This window comes from Numida meleagris, chromosome 1, assembly GCF_002078875.1.
Source record: "Numida meleagris isolate 19003 breed g44 Domestic line chromosome 1, NumMel1.0, whole genome shotgun sequence".
Taxonomy (NCBI): Eukaryota; Metazoa; Chordata; class Aves; order Galliformes; family Numididae; genus Numida; species Numida meleagris.
The window spans coordinates 24,731,013-24,748,441 of NC_034409.1; the positions used below are offsets into that span (position 1 = coordinate 24,731,013).

Consider the following 17,429-nt stretch of genomic DNA (forward strand, 5'->3'; position numbering starts at 1 on the left):
CCAGAGTGGAAAGGTACACTGAATACTGCTGGAAGATCACAGAATCACAAAATTGTAGGGGCTGGAAGGGATGTCTAGCAATGATCAAGTCCAATCCCCTTGCCAAAGCAGGCTCCCTGCAGCAGACTGCACAGGTAGGCGTACAGGCGGGACTTGAATATCTGCAGAGAAGGAGACTCCACAACGTCCCTGGGCAGCCTGTTCCAGTGCTCTGTCACCCTCACTGTGAAGAAGTTCCTTCGCATAATGGTGCAGAACTTCCTATGCTCAAGTTTATGGCCGTTTCCCCTTGTCCTGTCCCCACAGACTGCTGAAAAGAGGTTGGCCCTGTCCCTTTGACTCCCACACTTAATTTTTTTAAGTATCTTAATAAGATCACCTCTGAGTTGTCTTTTCTCAAGGCTGAACAGACCCAGGTTACTCAGCCTTTCCTCATAGAGGAGATGCTCCAGGCCCTTTATCATCTTTGTGGCCCTCCGCTGGCCTCTTTCCAGGAGAGGTATAATAGAGCCACTAGATTTTCTTCTTTTCAGAAATGGAAAATAATCATTTGTGATATCTAGACATCCTTACTCTACAATAAAATATGTCCACCTTAGTTTTCATTCTTTTGATGATAAATTCATTTTCTTTCCTGTTTTTGAATATTGAGAGATCTTCTGAGCATACAGCTCAGTTAACCTTAGCCAGCACAGAGTCTGTTGTCTGTGTTCTCTCAATAGGCACTGGGTTCCTCTAGAGGTCAATGCAGGCACTTTCTCTGATGGCGATAAGTTGTTTTCTGGAAGTACTCTGTCTGTTCTCTGCAGGTACAATGGATCATAGAATGGCTTGGGTTGGAAGGGACCTCGAGGATCATCAATGAAGTAGCCCTGAAAATAGTTTAACTTGTGCATTAAGAAAAGCTAAAGATAGATGAGATGACATACCACCCTTACCATCATCTTTTTTCTTATGCAAATATTTAAAATGTTAAAAATACGTTCTGTAATTTTACTTAAAATCCAGAGGACAGACTCCACAGAATGGCAACAATTTTAGCACTGAAGATGCACATTTAGATGTACAGCTTTTGCGTGTTTCTCTGGACACATTCAATTCAGTCAGTCCAAACCAGAGTTTTATACAGTAGTGATGACTGCATAATTTGGTAGGTCAGCTGACCTGCTCAGTCCTGTTGTAAAATTTTCCTAGTCATTTATTTTTCCTTTTAAAATTCCTGTTAACAATATAAAACATATCTCCTAAAATTGAGATGTTTGAGAATGATATTTAAGGTTTTTGAATGCCAATGTAAAAATCTCATTGAATTCTTTCAGTATTTTAATACGTTTATGATATTTCCATCATAGAAGAAAAAAGAGCCGTTGTTTGTTCACTAAGTAGACTACTTTTGTGTTCGTCTGCAAGAGACTGTAAATGCCAGAGGTTCTGTGAGGGTGGAGGGTTGGTTGGTTGCGTTCCAGGTCTGGCGACAATAACTCTTTAAACAAAAATGCTTTCTTTTATCCATAGGATGGAATCCGTCCTCTCAGCAGCAGTCGAACTGCAGAAAGCAGCAAATCAAAGACAGAGCTGGGTGGTTCAAGAGTTAAATCTTTTCTTCCTGTACCGAGAAGTAAAGTCACCCAGCCTTCTCAGAATACTAAAAAAAAGCAGCAGCAGTAATACAAGGCAAATAGAGGCAGATAACGACACAAAAAGAGAGATTTGGAATTTGCACAAAAAAAAAAAAAAAACAAATAGAAAAATTTTAAAATAAACCTGCCTACCATATAATTTCCTGTGTTCACCTAATCTCTATTGCAAAAACCAAGCACTCAAATATGTAAATATTTTTTTTTTAATAAACTGTTTCCCTGTAATGTAAAGTTTGTACAGGACCACAGTTTCATTTGTATGTAAATCAGCTGGAAATTATATTGATTTAGATGTCAGAATGGGCAGCTTTGCCACCTTCATAGATTTCTTTCTGTTACCAAAACGACTCTTGTTTAAATGATAAGATTCAGGGGTATTACCACGAGATTCTCTTTGTGTATATACTGTACATAAATATATATTCTATTAAGTTCACGTGTTAAATTGCATTCAGATGAGTTGCACAATGTGTACAGTAATGGCTTAAAGCTATTGTACATGCATTTTAAAGACATGTTTTTATCTTCACTTAATGAAAATTAACGGAATGTGGCAATAACTGAGATGATCGGAAGCGCAGATCAATTCCTTTCAGCTACAAGCCATATTAAATCCTTTGATTTCCCCATCATCTGCCTGCTGGATTGTGATTCTGTTTTTCCCAAGCTTCTCTTCATCTTAAGTGTCATGAATTTATGTTACGACTTTTATCTTTTAAGAAAAGGAAAGAGATTGAGAAATTAAAATGCAATAAAAGTTATTTTTCTCAGACTCTTATTCTTTGATAAATTGAAGACAATGCGGTCATTTATTAACTTAGCTTTTATTTTTTACTATTATGAAATTTATATGCTTTGTTCGTGTTTTAAAAGCATCCAAGAAATAGCAGTGTTTGACAGAGACCGATTTTACCGAAAAGGAATGCGAGCACAAGCTTAACTGCAGTATTACCAGAGAGAATGGAGTAGCGAAAACATGAGTTCCTGTGTAATTGTCAATTTCTGTGGTGGATTGAAGGTGTAATTGCTGTGAAATGATACTTGAGTTGCAGATAAAATGAAGTCTTGTTCGTTTCTTTCCCCACTGCAGAGGTAGAACATTTTCCCAAGATGGAGAGTGTCCATGAAGGGAGTATTTCCCCGCTCTCCCCTTACATAGCTGCAGTTACACCCCTGTGTGTTACGCAGAGCGGCAGCGCTCCCGCTGGATACCTCACTGGAGAGGTAGCGGAGAAGGTGGGGTGGCCCTGAGGTCAGACTTGGTTGTCTTCGGTTGTGTTACTGGGAGGTGGTTTGGGAACTGTGGGCAGGAACGTGGCCATGGCCATCATCTCACAGCAGCCTTTGTCTCACGATAATTCTGGAAAAGACAACGTAACTGTTTCCTAACGCTTCACCTTTCTATGTAAAACAGTCGTCCCAAACTCATGTCAATAAAAGTTTTGTACTGCACATTGTCCGTCCTTCTGTCTCTTAGTTTGTATGTCTGTTTTCCCTCCCTAGCTGTGGCCTGGTAGGAGTTTATTTCTGTCATTATTTCCTCGCTGTGTATTTAGGAAGCACCGTAACTTTCAGTGACCACTGTTCTACTAACACTTGACTTTTTATTGCAACAGCAGTGGTTACATACAACTATTCAGTTGTATTATTCAAGGGTGATTTCTGCAGAGTCCCATTTTTTGGTATTAATTTTGGTGCTGACAAATGGGACGCTGCTGTTCCATCGGCCATACAGCGTGTGGGTCACTGCGGAGTGCCTCAGGGCGGGAGGCGGCTCTCAGCACTGAGCATCCCTAACTATACGTATTGTGACTTGCTCCTAAGCTAGATGTTTCTGCACGGGGAATACACCTCAGCAATGTCAGCCCTCATTTAGATGAAGAGTTCACAGGGTGTTTGTGCAGGACGATCTGAGGCAGTGCCCCCAAACCTGGTTTTAGATGCATTTTAAGACAATATTGTTTGTGAGGATCAAAAATCCTTTGTGCTGACACCTGCAGAAGAGCGGGCGGCTTTGATCGTTGGCTCACTGTTTGAAAGTCAAGTCTCTGTTGCTAAATTTAGTGTTGCCTTTCAATCCTCTCGTCCTTTCTTGCCAGCCCACCGTCCTAATCTCTCTCCGTCTCCATCTGTTCCCTGGGTGACTTCTGTCTGCTGTCATTCCGTCTGTCTGTCAGTTCAATGCTGCCTGTGATCTACATTTGTCTTTAGTCACGTGGGTGCTTTGCAGATCTCTGAATTCCATCTGATCTCCAAACTGCTACGCTCTCCTCAGGCCACATCAGCTCTTAGGCACGAAGGCCCCATCCATTCCACAGTCCCAGGTGGGCTGTGCATTTAGACCCTACCTCCCTGCACTCCTTACGCACAGCTCAGTCCCTTCAACCAGAACCCAACAGAACATCGTTCTCATCCACTGCTGACTGTGATAAGCCCTAAACTCTCATCTCCCCACTTTGTCAGCCCTGACAACAAAAGCTCTCGGCGTGTCTAGGGCAAAACTAATGGACTTGAAAACCTCCGGTTGCATTTGCAAGGATTATGTTTGAAGATCTAAATCCTAGTGAATAAAATTGGAAGTAATACCATTTATCCTAAGAGCAGGAAACTGATTTTGGAGAACGTAAGGGTTTATAAAGGAAACGTGTCACTAAATCACTCTGAGTGTTGCTTAATGTGCAAGATTTTTAGGCAGCAATTAATTGTCCATTAGTGAATAATTGGACACGTGGCTCTGTGTGGGTTTTGGTGCTTTTCTTTTCCAGTGCTGAACAATGCTAGCTCATAGGCAAGCTGCGGCCCAGCTAAAATGCCAAGTGAGCATCACACAAAAGAGCAAAATATTACCAGATAACTTTTTAGATACCTAATAGAACACAACAAATTGTCAAGTTCTGATCTGACTTTCAGCAATCTGTGCTAATTCAGAATCAACCAGAAGAAATGGCTTCTAAAGGTTTGTTTTCCCAGAGCTGCCACATTTTGGGGAAGTGTTCCTGCTGAGGGCAGGGTGGAACTCAGGGGGTGCAGTGGGACACTCCAAGCCCAGGGAGGGACGTGGATACCAGGCACTGGGCGGTGCTGGTACTGCTGGGCCAGGGCAGGAGGGCTGTGGAAATGGGAGAGGTGGAACACACAGAAAGATTTTGGAGATAACATAGGTAGTCCTTGAATAAAACTCTACAGCTGGTAAAGCACCAGTTAAGCAACTGCATAAGCAAAACTGTTGTTTGGGCCAGCAGCCCAGTGAGACACCACTAATGGCGATGATGAAGCTGCTGTGCATGAGGATTTTGTATACGAGATGTACAAAGATGGGGGGATGTGCACGTCCGAGTTTGTTTGGGCTGCTCCTGTGTGGCCACTGCTGTCCTAAGAGGCCCTTGATGCTGAGTGAGCCCTTTCTGGCTGCCCTCTCCCCCCTCCTCCGTACTTCAGGGGAGCTGCAGATCCTTGGCAGAGTCATTTCACTCTCTTAACCATTTTGGCTTCTTCGCAGGCTGTAAAATTAAATCTTCCTATTAGTGCCAGAGTCAGCCTGCTCCTTGGTGTTTGTTGCACACCTGCGCACACACCCGTTAATACAAATGTGTGCATTTGGTAACAAAGCACCTGGGAGGGGTTTGTTGTATCCAATGTGTGTGAAGTAAAGCACACATGACAAGGAGAATTCACCTAAATAGGGGTCAGCCTGTGTTATGAAGGCTGTCGTTTGTTCTTTTCTTCCATGATGCCAGGCTGCAGCCTCCTTTCTGTCCCATGCAGTGCAATGGGAGCAGCCATGCAGCTTCCCAGCTCTGCCTCAGCCAGAGCCAAGCGAGCTGCTCCTACTGGCACTGCAAGGGCTCCTCTGGAAGGCAACGTGCTTCTCCTGACTGCTGCTGGCAGCAGACGCTTTCCCTTCTGGAAATCATAGAATCATTAAGGTTGGAAGAGACCACTAAGGTCATCCAGTCCATCCGTCAGCCCATCACCTGGGAGAAGAGGCTGACACCCATCTCAGCACAACCTCCCTTCAGGCAGTTGTAGAGAGCGATGTCTCCCCTGAGCCACTTCTTCTCCAGAAGCTCACTGCTCCCCATAAGACTTGTGCCCCAGATCCCTCACCGCTTTGCTGCCCTTCCCTGGACACGCTCCAGGGCCTCAGTATTTTTCTTGAAATGAGGGGCCCAAAACTGAATGTGGTACTCGAGGTACGGCTGAAAATGCCTCTTTGCCTGCTCAGCCCCGCGCCTGACCGGCTGCTTCTGTATAACAATCACACCAAAAAATGAGCACTGGGCGTTCGGCGGCGGGCATGGACATGGCCACGGACATGGCCGGGCACGGGCAGGGACATGGACACGGATAGGGCCGGGCAGACGGAGCGGTGCCGGCCCCGCAGCGCCCCCTGCTGGCGGGCGGCCATGCAGTGCGGGAGCGGCCGGGCGGGGCGGTGTAGGGACTGTGCTGTGCTGTGGCGGCGGGCGGGGGGAGCTGCGGGCGGGCTGTACCGCTGGGGCTGCGCGGTGCCGGCCCGACGCTGCTCTGGTTTGTGTCAAGGCAGTGCGGCACCAAAAGCTAGCGGCAACAAAACCACCATCCCAAGACGCAACTTTTTGTACAAATATATTTTTCTTTATAGTACAGAATCACTTAAAATACATCATTTCCTTAACAAACGTTGGCAACAATATTAAAATAAATAAGATATCCTAGAGAAAGTTCCGTTTCATCATAAAACTGCAAACCAGAGGAGTACAAAAAATGCTTTTAAAGTCTCTTAACCACCGTGCTGCCGGGAACGAGGCGCACGGGTCTCGGATCATCGGGCCGGGCTGAGCGGGTCGCTCCTACGCCCCCGGTTGGTACCGAACAGAGCGGCACCGCGACGCGGCGGAGCGCGGGGAGGCAGCGCCCAACCGCCGCGGACGGCGGATGGGGGTCGGCCCCGCACACGCGGCCACCGCGGGGCCCCGCGGGCCGGGAGGGGCCGGTGCTGCCCCGGCGCCGCCGCCGCCTCGCTGAGAGGAGGGCCGCGCTCACAGCCGCGTCTCCTGCACCTCCTCCTCCGTCTCCTCCTGCAGCGCGCAGATCTGCGGCCTGGGCTTGCGCTTGCTGGAGTTGCGGCGGTGCGCGGGGAGCAGCTTGAGGCGGTCGGCGTGGCTGATGGCCTGCCTCAGGGAGCTCTTCTCGCTCAGCAGCTTCTGGATGGATTCGTACTGCCGCATCTTGTTGTCCTCGATCACCTGCGGGGACATTGCACCCCGTCAGACGGGTGGAGGCCGCGGGAGCTGCCAGGACACGGCCCGGCTCTGCCCCGGCCAGCCGGTCCCTTTCTCCTGGCAGGGCACAGTGCGCCCTGACACCTCACCACCCAGATTACACGGTAATGCAAATCCAAATGCCTTTATGAATGAAATCAAAGATTCTGACCGTTGGATATTTCCTCAGAAAACCTTTTTCCCCACATGCCCTTCTATCACTCAGAAAGCGCAGCCATTTCTGCCCTGGCAATGGTAAAGCACAGTAGGGGGCTGGGACTGGGTGGGCTGTAAGGTCCCTTTCAACCCAAGCCACTCTGTGATTCTCTGACTTGACAAATGTAACAAAACCACTGCAGGAGATTGGGGAAGGTGCTCACCAGGAACCGCTGGCACTCCAGGATCGCTTCCAGCCTGTGCTCGGAGAGGATCACAGTGCAGTCTGCAAATGCGTGCTTCAGCGTTTTCCGGATCACCTGGGAAGTTCTGAAAGGCAAATAATCATTGGCGTTCAGTCTGCAACATACATCACACACAGCCCGTAACTGTATTTGTGGGATGTAATCATCCAGCTGCATGCTCTAATGCTCAGCATGCTGCACCTCTGCTGGGAAAGCACTCGTCTGCTCTGATTTGAAGGTGTATCTGAACTTCTGTGACACTCCATGCAGAAGTACCAGCCATCTCTAACAGTGCCACACAGCACTGGCGTTCTTTGGACCTAACTTACACTCTTGCTGTCTGGGCTGGAGATAAGTCAGCTCGGAGTGCTGAGCTCATGACGATAATCCCAGCCTGATGTATGCTTTGGGGACGGAGTTGCTCCCCTTTGTTAATAGTTACAGCACCCAGCATGCCGCAGCGTTCCCGTTCCCTTGCACAGTGAGGGTAACACAGCAGCAAGGAACAGTGAGTTACAGCAGGCACTGAGCAGAGATGGAGCAACACCTGAAGTTTTAAACCTGATGTTTGACAGTGCCCGATTTCTGGCCCTCCCGTGCAAGGGCATGGTGGACCAAGCGTGGCCAGTGCCCTGTGGGCAGCTCAGCAGCCGTCACTGCGTGTCCCTCTCCCTCCTTCACACAGCCCAGCCAAAGCAGGGCAGCCAGAGCTGCTGCTGACCCAGCAGGAGTGAGTTGCTGCCCTGCTGGAAGCCGGCTCAAAAAGCGTCCTTAGTGCCAGACCTGAGGAGTTACTGCAGGTTTCTTTAGGGGGTGCTGTCTCAGTGGTTTTTGGATTTCACATTAGAACAAATGAACAAAACGTACATGGGGTCCAGGTGAGCACTGGGCTCGTCGAGCAGCAGGATTTTAGCCTTACTGAGAACGGACCGGGCAAGGCACATCAGCTGCTTGTGCCCGTGGCTGAGGACACAGCCTCCATCCACGAGAACGAAATCCAGCTGGCCCGGGAACTGCTCAATCACAGACTTCAGCCCAACCTGCCGGAGAGAAAAGGAAAGGAAAAGTCAATGAGGCACGGTTACTGCTGACCGGGAGCACGGAGACCTTTCCTTTTCTTGCCTTTCACTCCTGACAGTGAACAGAAAATAGAAATGGACAAAAACGAGTGTCTGTCCTACGAAGACTGCAAGCTGCAGGCTGGACGGTGTGAAAAGCACTGAACCACACCACGTGCCAGGATTTACGCTGGGAAGCTGAGAGTTAATGCTTCGCTTGTTTGTCGCATGCAGTGACTTCTGGCATTTCGACCAAAGCGCTCTGAGTTAGCAGAGACAGCCATGTGCTCAAAACTTGTATCCAGAAGTGATGTGCGTCACTGGTAATGCCAAGGAGAGAGATTTTTGAAAGGAAACTAGGCCTCTTTGGTTACTAGGAGGGCAAGAAGAAACATGCAAAATTCCCATGCTACTTTACAGCAAGAGAGAAAATAACCCAGGTCACCATGGCGTTGTCGCTATGGCTCTGAGAGCATTCCCGTCTGCTGCTTGTGCTGCCTCGAAGGTGCTTCACCTGAGCCAGAAACTGGAACCCAGCACAGGAGATTGTTCTTGTGAGTTTCTGCCTATGCTCCTCTTTGCTGTCATTGGGAAGGGCGTTGTGTTTGCACCAAAACTTTGCATCTTCCTCGTGTGCACACTGACTGTGCTCCTTGGCATTTCCAGAGAAGTGTTTGTAAAACATGAGAACTGGGAAACATACAAGAGATGCGCTGCTCCAAAATACATTGTAAGTGCAGTGCATCCCTCACAGCTTATGAAGAGCCCCTCTTGGATTTTTGAAATATTATTGGTCTGCCGTTATTTTCATTCCAAGGCAAAAAAATGGAATTCTTCCACTGCATTTCCTTTTTACATGGAAACCATATGAAATGGTGGTGTGTGGGTATGCCTAGTATTTTTGAAGTTCATACTTTTATTTATGAGCAAATCAAGGCCACCGCATTGTTTGTCGTTCCTCTTTCAAATATGAATTTTGCCCTTTAACGAAATTCTGCAGCAGCTTTTCAGCTGGAGATGTTGCTTCAGATAGCTGCCTGCCTGAGGAAAATCTAGCCCCAAAAATTTACACAAGTCTGACAGATTCAGGTGTTGAAGTGTTGGGGCATCGAAAGTGAAAAACACCTGACATTTGTTCAGACAGCACCTTGCATCTGCGGCTCAACGCAAGGAACTTAGAATTTGGCACCGGTGTCAGCAGCACTGCGTAAGCCCTCAGCAGCTAATGGGTCAGGGCGAAGCTGGGAGTCCGCTTTCTTCCCGTGCCGCGCTCCCGGAGTCACGCTGACTCATTGCCTCCACCGAGCCAGATCTCAGGAGCGTGAGCTTTGTAAACAATCGGATCACTCCTACTGAAAAGTATGAACAGCTCTTTTTTATTTGCTTTGCGTTCTCTCGCATGTTAACTGAAAAACTCCGTGTTACCTTCGGATTTACCAAACTCCTTAGTGATAAATAGTTCAAAAAATATTTTTCTCACTGTTACAAGTAAGGTTTAGCTCTTTAAAATCCCAGGGTTGGCTCTTACACACCACTCTCCAAAGCAGAACTAGAACTTGCTTTCAAGAGAGGGAATATGAATCCCCCACAGTCTCAGGGCATCGGAGAAGCACAGCACCGCTTCGCTGTCTCCTGTAGTGCCAACTAAAAAGGTCCTGTCACTTCATGTAACCAAAAGTGTTGTGAGGTACATACTTGACAGTAAATTATGCATAGAAAGTGTCTACTTTCCCCTTTTTCAAACATAGGAAATAAGTTATATAAACCTCATAGTGAGAGTAGAGACAGAGTCAGCCTCCTGGATGGAAACAAGGAAGCTTTCAGATTAACTCCCACGTTTGTAAGCGTCTTATAACATTTGAGATTTTCTATGGATAAGGAAAAGGGAAGCAGTTCATTAGGCCATCTGTGTCTTGGAAGGAGACACCTGCTTTCTAGGCTGCAGCATTTCCCCTTCTGTACCTCTCAGCTGCCTTTTCTTTGGGCATTGTTTACACCTGTGCAATCTATTAAATGCCATCAGAGCCAATAGGTGGCATCTTACACCCATAATGCGTGGTGTTTGCTCTCTAGATGGAAACAAAGCTAGAAAAATCTTTCCCCTAATATTGAGGAATTTGAAAGCAAAAATGTTGCTAAAACCTCTATATAAAATGAGAAGAAAGAAAACCTTCACGTTTTCTAATATTCCCTAATATTTATTTTCCACAAAGGAGGCAGCTGACTGTGACAGAAGCTGTACATGAGCCTGAACGCGATGTCAGAGAGCGCTGCCTAGCAGCCAGCTGTAAGCCAGGCTCAGAGCTCCAATAACCAGAAAATCTTCCAATGAAAGATTCTTCTAAGCTGAGTCTAAGTATTTCCTATTGCAGTAATACCAAGTCTTTTATTTCTAGGACTGACCACAGATGTTTCTCACTTCTTCCTGTCCTCTTACATGTTTGCTAGCCATCTTCGCACACTTCAGCTGAAAAATTTCATATATTTGGCAAAGCATTAAAGTGACAAAAGATTACAAGACTTCTGCGTCATCAGCTCACTCTGCTTTTTTTCTCTCAGGGGCGTGCAGCCGAGCCAAACAGAGAGCCTCACCTGTGCTAAGTCACTGCATGAAGAGCTCAGCCCGTGCTGTACGGAAGTTTATCTTTCCTTATGACCTAATAAAAAACTGCCTTTGTCAAAGTTGGGAGGGAAAAAAGTTTATAGCCTGGCGTTATCTTTTCTCAGCACTTGGCTTCCAAGCTTTTATATAAATTTAACATACGATAGCCACTTGTCCTGCAATGCACTCTGGTGTAAGCGCCTCACCAGAGGGAAACAAGAAACACACTGAGCAGTTTTACCTCCTCTGCAACTTTCCATATTTCTTCATCATTCCATTGCCCATAGGGATCCAAATTCTTCCGAAAAGTTCCAGAAAATATGAAGACTTTCTACGAGAAAGAAGATGTACAGGTGAGTACGTGCAGGTGAAACACTACGTAAGACGTTGTAAGTTGTAAAGCATACAGAGAAAAAAAATAAGCTTCCATAATTATCAGATAAAGCTTATTGAAGGTTTTACACAATTTTGGAGAACGTTGTTCAAAAAAAAAAAGGAGGTTAAGAACAATATGTTTTGGTTTTGACAATTTTTTTAGTAAAAACGTACCCGAACTTTTCTAAAAAATGTGAAATATCTCATTTCAGCAGCTTTCAGAATAGAAGCTTTTCTATATTTTAAGTTTGGAACAAGCCTTTTAAAAATCTTGTTTGATTCTTTATCATAGTCAAACAAAAAAAACCCCATGATAATTAACCAAAAGTGTGACCTCCCACAGTTCCGTTTTGAGGCAAAAATCCTCCTGGATGTTTGTCCATATTCAGGGACACTGCCTTAAGTTGTCCCTCCATGGATTTTTCTTTTCTAATCACGTGGAGTCCAGTGCATCTCAGCAGCGTGCTGTTCCCCGTCCCAGTCCCGTCTCAGCAGAGCTCTCCCGCCCCTCTCTTGGTGCCAGCTCACAGGGACGTGGTGCAGCACCACCACACGCTCACACAGAGGCTGCCCTGAGGGATGCTGCAGCCATACTCTTCCTCCTGTCCCGCACCTCCCTGCTGTTGCAGGAAATGATGAGGATGCACATTGCTCAGCACCAACAGCACATCCTTCTGAGGATGCACTACGGTTTACTACTGAATTTGTTTTTTTCATCAGTTTAGACAAGCAGATGCAAACAAACGTGCCTTAGATATATGTTTTGTGGCTGGAAAAGCAATGACTCAGACAAAATTAAATATTTGTATAATCTCTTTTTACACAGGGCAGGTGTGTCAGATTGGTGGAAGTGGGGTTCTTCAAGTGACGCTGAGGTTGCGTAACAGTTCTTATAAGATAAATGGAAGCTGTTGCTTTCAACGCTGCTCTACACCTCCTGCTTACAGCAGGGAAACTTCCTCTCAAAGAATGTAAAGCTTGGGAAATGTTACCATTTGCATGTTCTCGCCTTGTACTTACAGAATAGATATCAAGAGGAAGGATTTTAGCAATTACTTCTTTTGTCTTCCTAAAGAAAATATTTATTTAAAGAAGACACGTTGAAATGCCAGTGATCCATAGCCAAATAATTTCTTGTTGAAGTTAAACCAGAGCCTTGGTAGTCCAAAGCTACTGAAAGCAGTGAGGGACTTGCTGGGGTGGCAGAAATTGGCCGAGGGCTTATAGGTAGTAAATACTGTCCCAGAGCTCAGCCAGTCAGCCACAATTTCCATCTGACCTAACCTGGGAAACTGGCATTCTTTCATCAGATTTCAGAGTGATTTATACACGCATTTATATTCATCACTTAATTATGATTAATTAGAAGCGTGGCAGCTTAAAATCAATTGTTTTAATTCATTTAATTAAGAGGTGCAAGCCATTGCCAGTAACTTCTTTGGTATAAGAGGGAAGGAAGTACCTCACTCAGGAGAGCAGAAGAGAAAACCAGCTGCACTCTGCTGCCATGCAGCCACTGGAGGGGTTTCTCTGAGAGCCCCTCACTGCTCTGCAAGCCAGGGTCCGGCAGAGCTGCAGTGCAGGCGGTGGTGTGCACAACCAGCAGTTACAGAAGTACATTTGGTAGCTACCATGGAAAGAGAAGAGCCTTTCCAATACAGCCATCATTTCTAACAGCTCCAAGTGCTTCAGTGAAGAACAGCCCCGTCCCTTCCCACGCCCCGGTTAGTTTGAGCACGTGGGACTACATATTTGCAGCAGGATTAGATTCCTACAAGCACTGGGCGCGGTGAAAGTACTGCTGCTGTGGAAGCAGGGTCAGACCTGGTTTTGTTCGCACTTTGAGCAGCACACATTTAACTAATGGAGGAGGTATTTTCAGCTCTCACCGGTAAAGAATAGTCAACTGTACAAACCAGTTTTAAAGAAGATTGGGCTAAATAACATTCCTGCTGAAGTGTAGCAGGGAGAAAAATAAAGGAGACCACTTTCTTCAGACACTCTGACACTTCTAATAGCTGTGGCTTTCAAGAAGGGCAAAGCAAGCTATTCCCTGAAATGCTTTTCTTTTTTTTCCACAAGGTAAATATTGCATTGTCCTGAATTCTGGTATTTCTCCATCCTTTTCAACACCTCCTTCCTCCCAACTCATTAGAAACCACACAGGCTTCACCTGAGTAAATACCATGTTAGGTACGTGGGCAGGTACAGTCCACTTAAAAAGAAGAAAAAAAAAATCTTAAATGCCAGAAATTCAAAGTGAGGAAAAAAAAAGTGACTGCCATGGGCTTGTGTGTTATTTATAAATATGGAAGAAGTCGGAATAAGGAGAGTGATGGAAGGAGAACTGGGTGGCTTGGAAAGACTGTCAGTAAATCTGGAACCATTTCCTTCTCTGTCACTTGTTTGTGTTCACCCTGGAGGATGAACAGCAGATAGTTTCTCAGAGCTGACATCCACCTACAAACAAAATGCTTAGGAATACATATATGGCCATGTTTATGTTCTGCCCACCCCAGATAGTGTAAGTGAACCCCTCTAAAATGCACTAATCCTCCTCAGTGGCTAAAGCCTCTGCGTACTGGTTACAGTGTTGGGTACACCCAGCTTGTGCAGATAAGCTTCCTAAGCGATGTAAGTGTTGTGTGGAGAACCAAGACTCTGACAAAAGCAAGGAAACGCATGCAGAAGAGTAGGGAATCAGTTTAGAAGAGGCTGATAAAGAGTGAGAATATCCTGGCTGTGAGCAGCTACTGCTGAGATGAAAGACAACCTGTGCACGTTCTCGGGCAGACCCATGGGCTGGCACCCCTCGCCCTGCTCTTACAAACCCTTCCTTGTTCCCATCTGCCCAAGGCTGGAACATCCTCAGAAGCATGACACCAGCTGCACATACAGAGAAGTCCAGTTAACAGCAATACGACCTCCATGTTGCCTCCTCTTACATATATCTTGACAGCAATATCAGCATGAATTTGGTATCTGAATGTCTGAGTGAGAAGTTTTATTTTCTTAAGTGTCCTTTAGAGACTGTATTGACAGTAAGATATTTACAGTCAGCAATAAGAGCACTGAACGCATGATGCAGAAAACAATAGACATGCTGCCCTGAATGAGCATGCAGGGTTTCTGTTGACCTCCACCACTGTCCTGTACATGGGCCTGGGGCGGCAAGGTGCACCCAGCTATGGTGATGTTGACATGTCATTGTGGAGGAATAGCTGAGCTTCCCAGCAGGCTGCACTGCAAAGGAGTGACATGGCGGGGTGCAGAACAGCCGTCCCGGTGCTGCCTCCAAGAGTGAGCTGTGCTGGGGAGTCTGAGAGGCAACAGAACAGTGCTGAGGTGGACAGACAGACAGGCAGATATAATGAACAAAGAGAGATGGCTACTGAAAAATGGGAGGAAGGAAAAGAAGAGTTGCCAAATTTACTTCTTCAGGGAAATAAAGGAGGAAGAGAGATTTGATAGTTTTTTTTGTCAGCTGGCAATCCCACAAACTGTAGTAGTGTTGTTCTCCGTACTAAGCTTGATTTTAACTCTATATGGCATTATGTGCTGTGAGATCTGCCAGGATGATTAAATGTCTAAATATGAGTGGAACAGCACTCAAGGCTCAAGGAAATATCCACTCTGACACCTTATGGGTCTCAGGGTTCCTCGGTTGTTTTAGTGGGAAACTGGCTCCGGATCTCCTGTTATCCCTTCAAAGCCAAACTTCTGAGGGCTTCTTTGTCAATCTAACTCTGTTAGACACTTCAGGACATAATCTGCTTGAGGACCTGCATGCAAAAGAGCTTCACTGTGTTGAAATCAGGTGCAGACGTCTTTCTTCTCCAAATACCCTCAAAACATGTGAGGGAAAGTCTTGCAGATGAAGCGTCAGAAAGAACTGCCCAGAAAGAAGAACTGATGGGCTGCGCTTGTGCTTCAAACAGCCCGTTATCGCTGAGTTACTGATTTCCATGAGAATTACAAACATCCTGTAGGAGCTCTGCTGTGGTCGAGGCTGTGCTTAACCAACGCCAGCCTTTGATGAGGTGCAGGAAGGAACTTCCTTGTGGGTGCTCCAGGAAACTTGCTTGATGTGATTTACCAGCTCATGCACTGACAGCCACATTCGATACACGGAAGGGAGCAGATCTCCGCCTTTGCTCTGGCACAGTGTGATCCCTGAGTGCCCCTTGGGCTGTTCCAGCACCACCCGCCCGGAGCACATTGCAGTACCTGGAGCACACTGCAGTAAGTGCCGCCACTAGGACAGTGTGGGTGCTACATAGCCATCTATTCATGACATTCCCATTGAAGAAGAATTTTGTCTCCTTTAAATTGCAAGATTTAGGGATAAGGAAGAAAAGGGCAATGCTGGAAAATTTTCCTAAGGAAGCACGCCTCAGGTTGAATTAGCTCCGTCCCCTTGCTGTTAGTGAAGCCTCCCTCCTGTGACCGTGCACATCCACATGTTGTTATAGGCCGGCCTCCCAGGAAAGGCAAGGAGACTTTTTTTTTACACTCTGAAGCTGCAGGTGAATGGCAGAGAACAAAAGGCTCTCTTTGTTCTGCTGGGAAAGGCTGGGTGGCATGTGTAATTTCTCTTCTCTGAAGAGAATACTGGTGAAAACTTTATTTCATTCTGAGTATGGGAAACTCTGAGGCATTATGTGCAGCTCCTTGGCAAGGGTTTTGGACAGAAGCTGCAAAGTGAAGCAAGCAAACAGATTGGCAACTCTAGTGATTCCTAGAGAATGCAGAGCTGGGGTTTTTTAGTACTCTTCAACAAATTTTATAACTTAGTTGTTCTCCGGACTAAAGCAACACCATATATGCAGTCTCTGCCCATCTTGACACAGCTGTATTTGCAATCTCTGGCACAGCTACCTTGACCTGAAGGGGTGACTTTTTTTCTTGCATGCAACTAAAAGTCAGGCTGACAGTACTGAACCAGCAGTAATAAACAAATAAAAGTTTACAGGATTAGACTTACATGGAAGAGTTGCAAAGCTGAGAGAAAGGGTGACAGATCAGCTGTCACAGGCAGCATGCCAGGCAAACCCTGGCTGTCAGCAGAGCTCAGCCAGGAGGTGAATCTGAGCAGTGAACTCCCTGCAGCACTCCTGGCTCCCATATGTTGGGTGTGTAAATCGACAGTGGAAGAAAGGGCTGCTCCTGTAAGGTCAAAGTGCTTAAAATTGCTGTCTTTGAGGGAACTGCTGCACCCTCAGCAAGTTTGCAAATGACACTGAGCTGTGTGGTGCAGATGACATGCTGGAAGTGAAGGGTTGCAACCTTGATGGACCTTGGCAGGCTTGAGAGGTGGGCCACGTAAACAACATGCAGGTCAACCTGGCCAAGTGCAAGGTCCTGCACATGGGTCTGGGTAATCTAAAATGTCAATACAGGCTGAGTGGATTGAGAGCAGCCCTGTGGAGAAAACTGGTGGTGTACTGGTGACTGAAATGCTCAACATGAGCCCAGAAAGCCAACTGCATCAAAAGAAGTGACCAGCTGCTCAAGGGAGGCGATTGTTCCCCTCTACTATGCTGTCATGAAGCCCTACCTGGAGCACTGCATTCAGCTCTGGGGCCCTACCATAAGAAGAACATGGATCTATTAGAGCAGATTCCAGAGGAGGGCCACAAAGGTCTTCAGAATGCTGGAGCACCTCTCCTATGAAGACAGGCTGTGAGAGCTGGGGTCATTCAGCCTGGAGAATAAAAGTCTCAAGGGAGACCTTATGGTGACCTTTCAGTCCCCTAAAGGGGGCCCACAAGAAGGCTGGAGAGGGACTCTTTATCACAGAATCACTGAATGGGGGTGGTGAGTCACAGGAATAGGTCGTTCAGACATGCTGTGGATGCCCCACCCCTGGAAGTGTTCAAGGGCAGGTTGGATGGGGCTTTGAGCAACCTGGTCTAGAGGAAGGTGCCCCTGCCCAAGTTCTGCTACTGACCTATCAAAGCAAATAGGTAATGTATTGTTTTCACATATTAACCATAATACATGATGTAAGGTTTTAGAAAATAGGAGCTGAGAATACCACTGACTGTATTTTTTTCTTTAGGTGGCACTATCTTATTTTGAATCAATGTGAACCATTTCAGAGGCAGAGG

The 17,429-nt window shown here is 46.4% G+C and overlaps 2 protein-coding genes across 6 annotated transcripts in view; one reads left to right on the forward strand and one right to left on the reverse strand.

Annotated features, from left to right (window-relative positions):
- CTTNBP2 (cortactin binding protein 2) overlaps positions 1–3,092 on the forward strand; it is an 82,373-nt gene extending 79,281 nt beyond the window's left edge. The window contains 2 exon segments of the mRNA XM_021384848.1: positions 1,516–1,652; positions 1,654–3,092. Of these exon segments, the coding sequence (XP_021240523.1) occupies positions 1,516–1,652; positions 1,654–1,762 (246 nt within the window). The 3' untranslated portion in view covers positions 1,763–3,092.
- The window catches only part of CFTR (cystic fibrosis transmembrane conductance regulator), an 82,058-nt gene continuing 70,852 nt past the window's right edge, over positions 6,224–17,429 (reverse strand). For all 5 annotated transcript variants that reach the window (XM_021384853.1, XM_021384852.1, XM_021384851.1 and 2 more), the window contains 4 exons: positions 11,186–11,275; positions 8,152–8,324; positions 7,264–7,369; positions 6,224–6,868 (listed from right to left, as the gene is read on the reverse strand). In XM_021384853.1, coding sequence (XP_021240528.1) covers positions 6,662–6,868; positions 7,264–7,369; positions 8,152–8,324; positions 11,186–11,275 — 576 coding nt within the window. In that variant the 3' untranslated portion in view covers positions 6,224–6,661. The remainder of the gene's footprint in view (positions 6,869–7,263; positions 7,370–8,151; positions 8,325–11,185; positions 11,276–17,429) is intronic.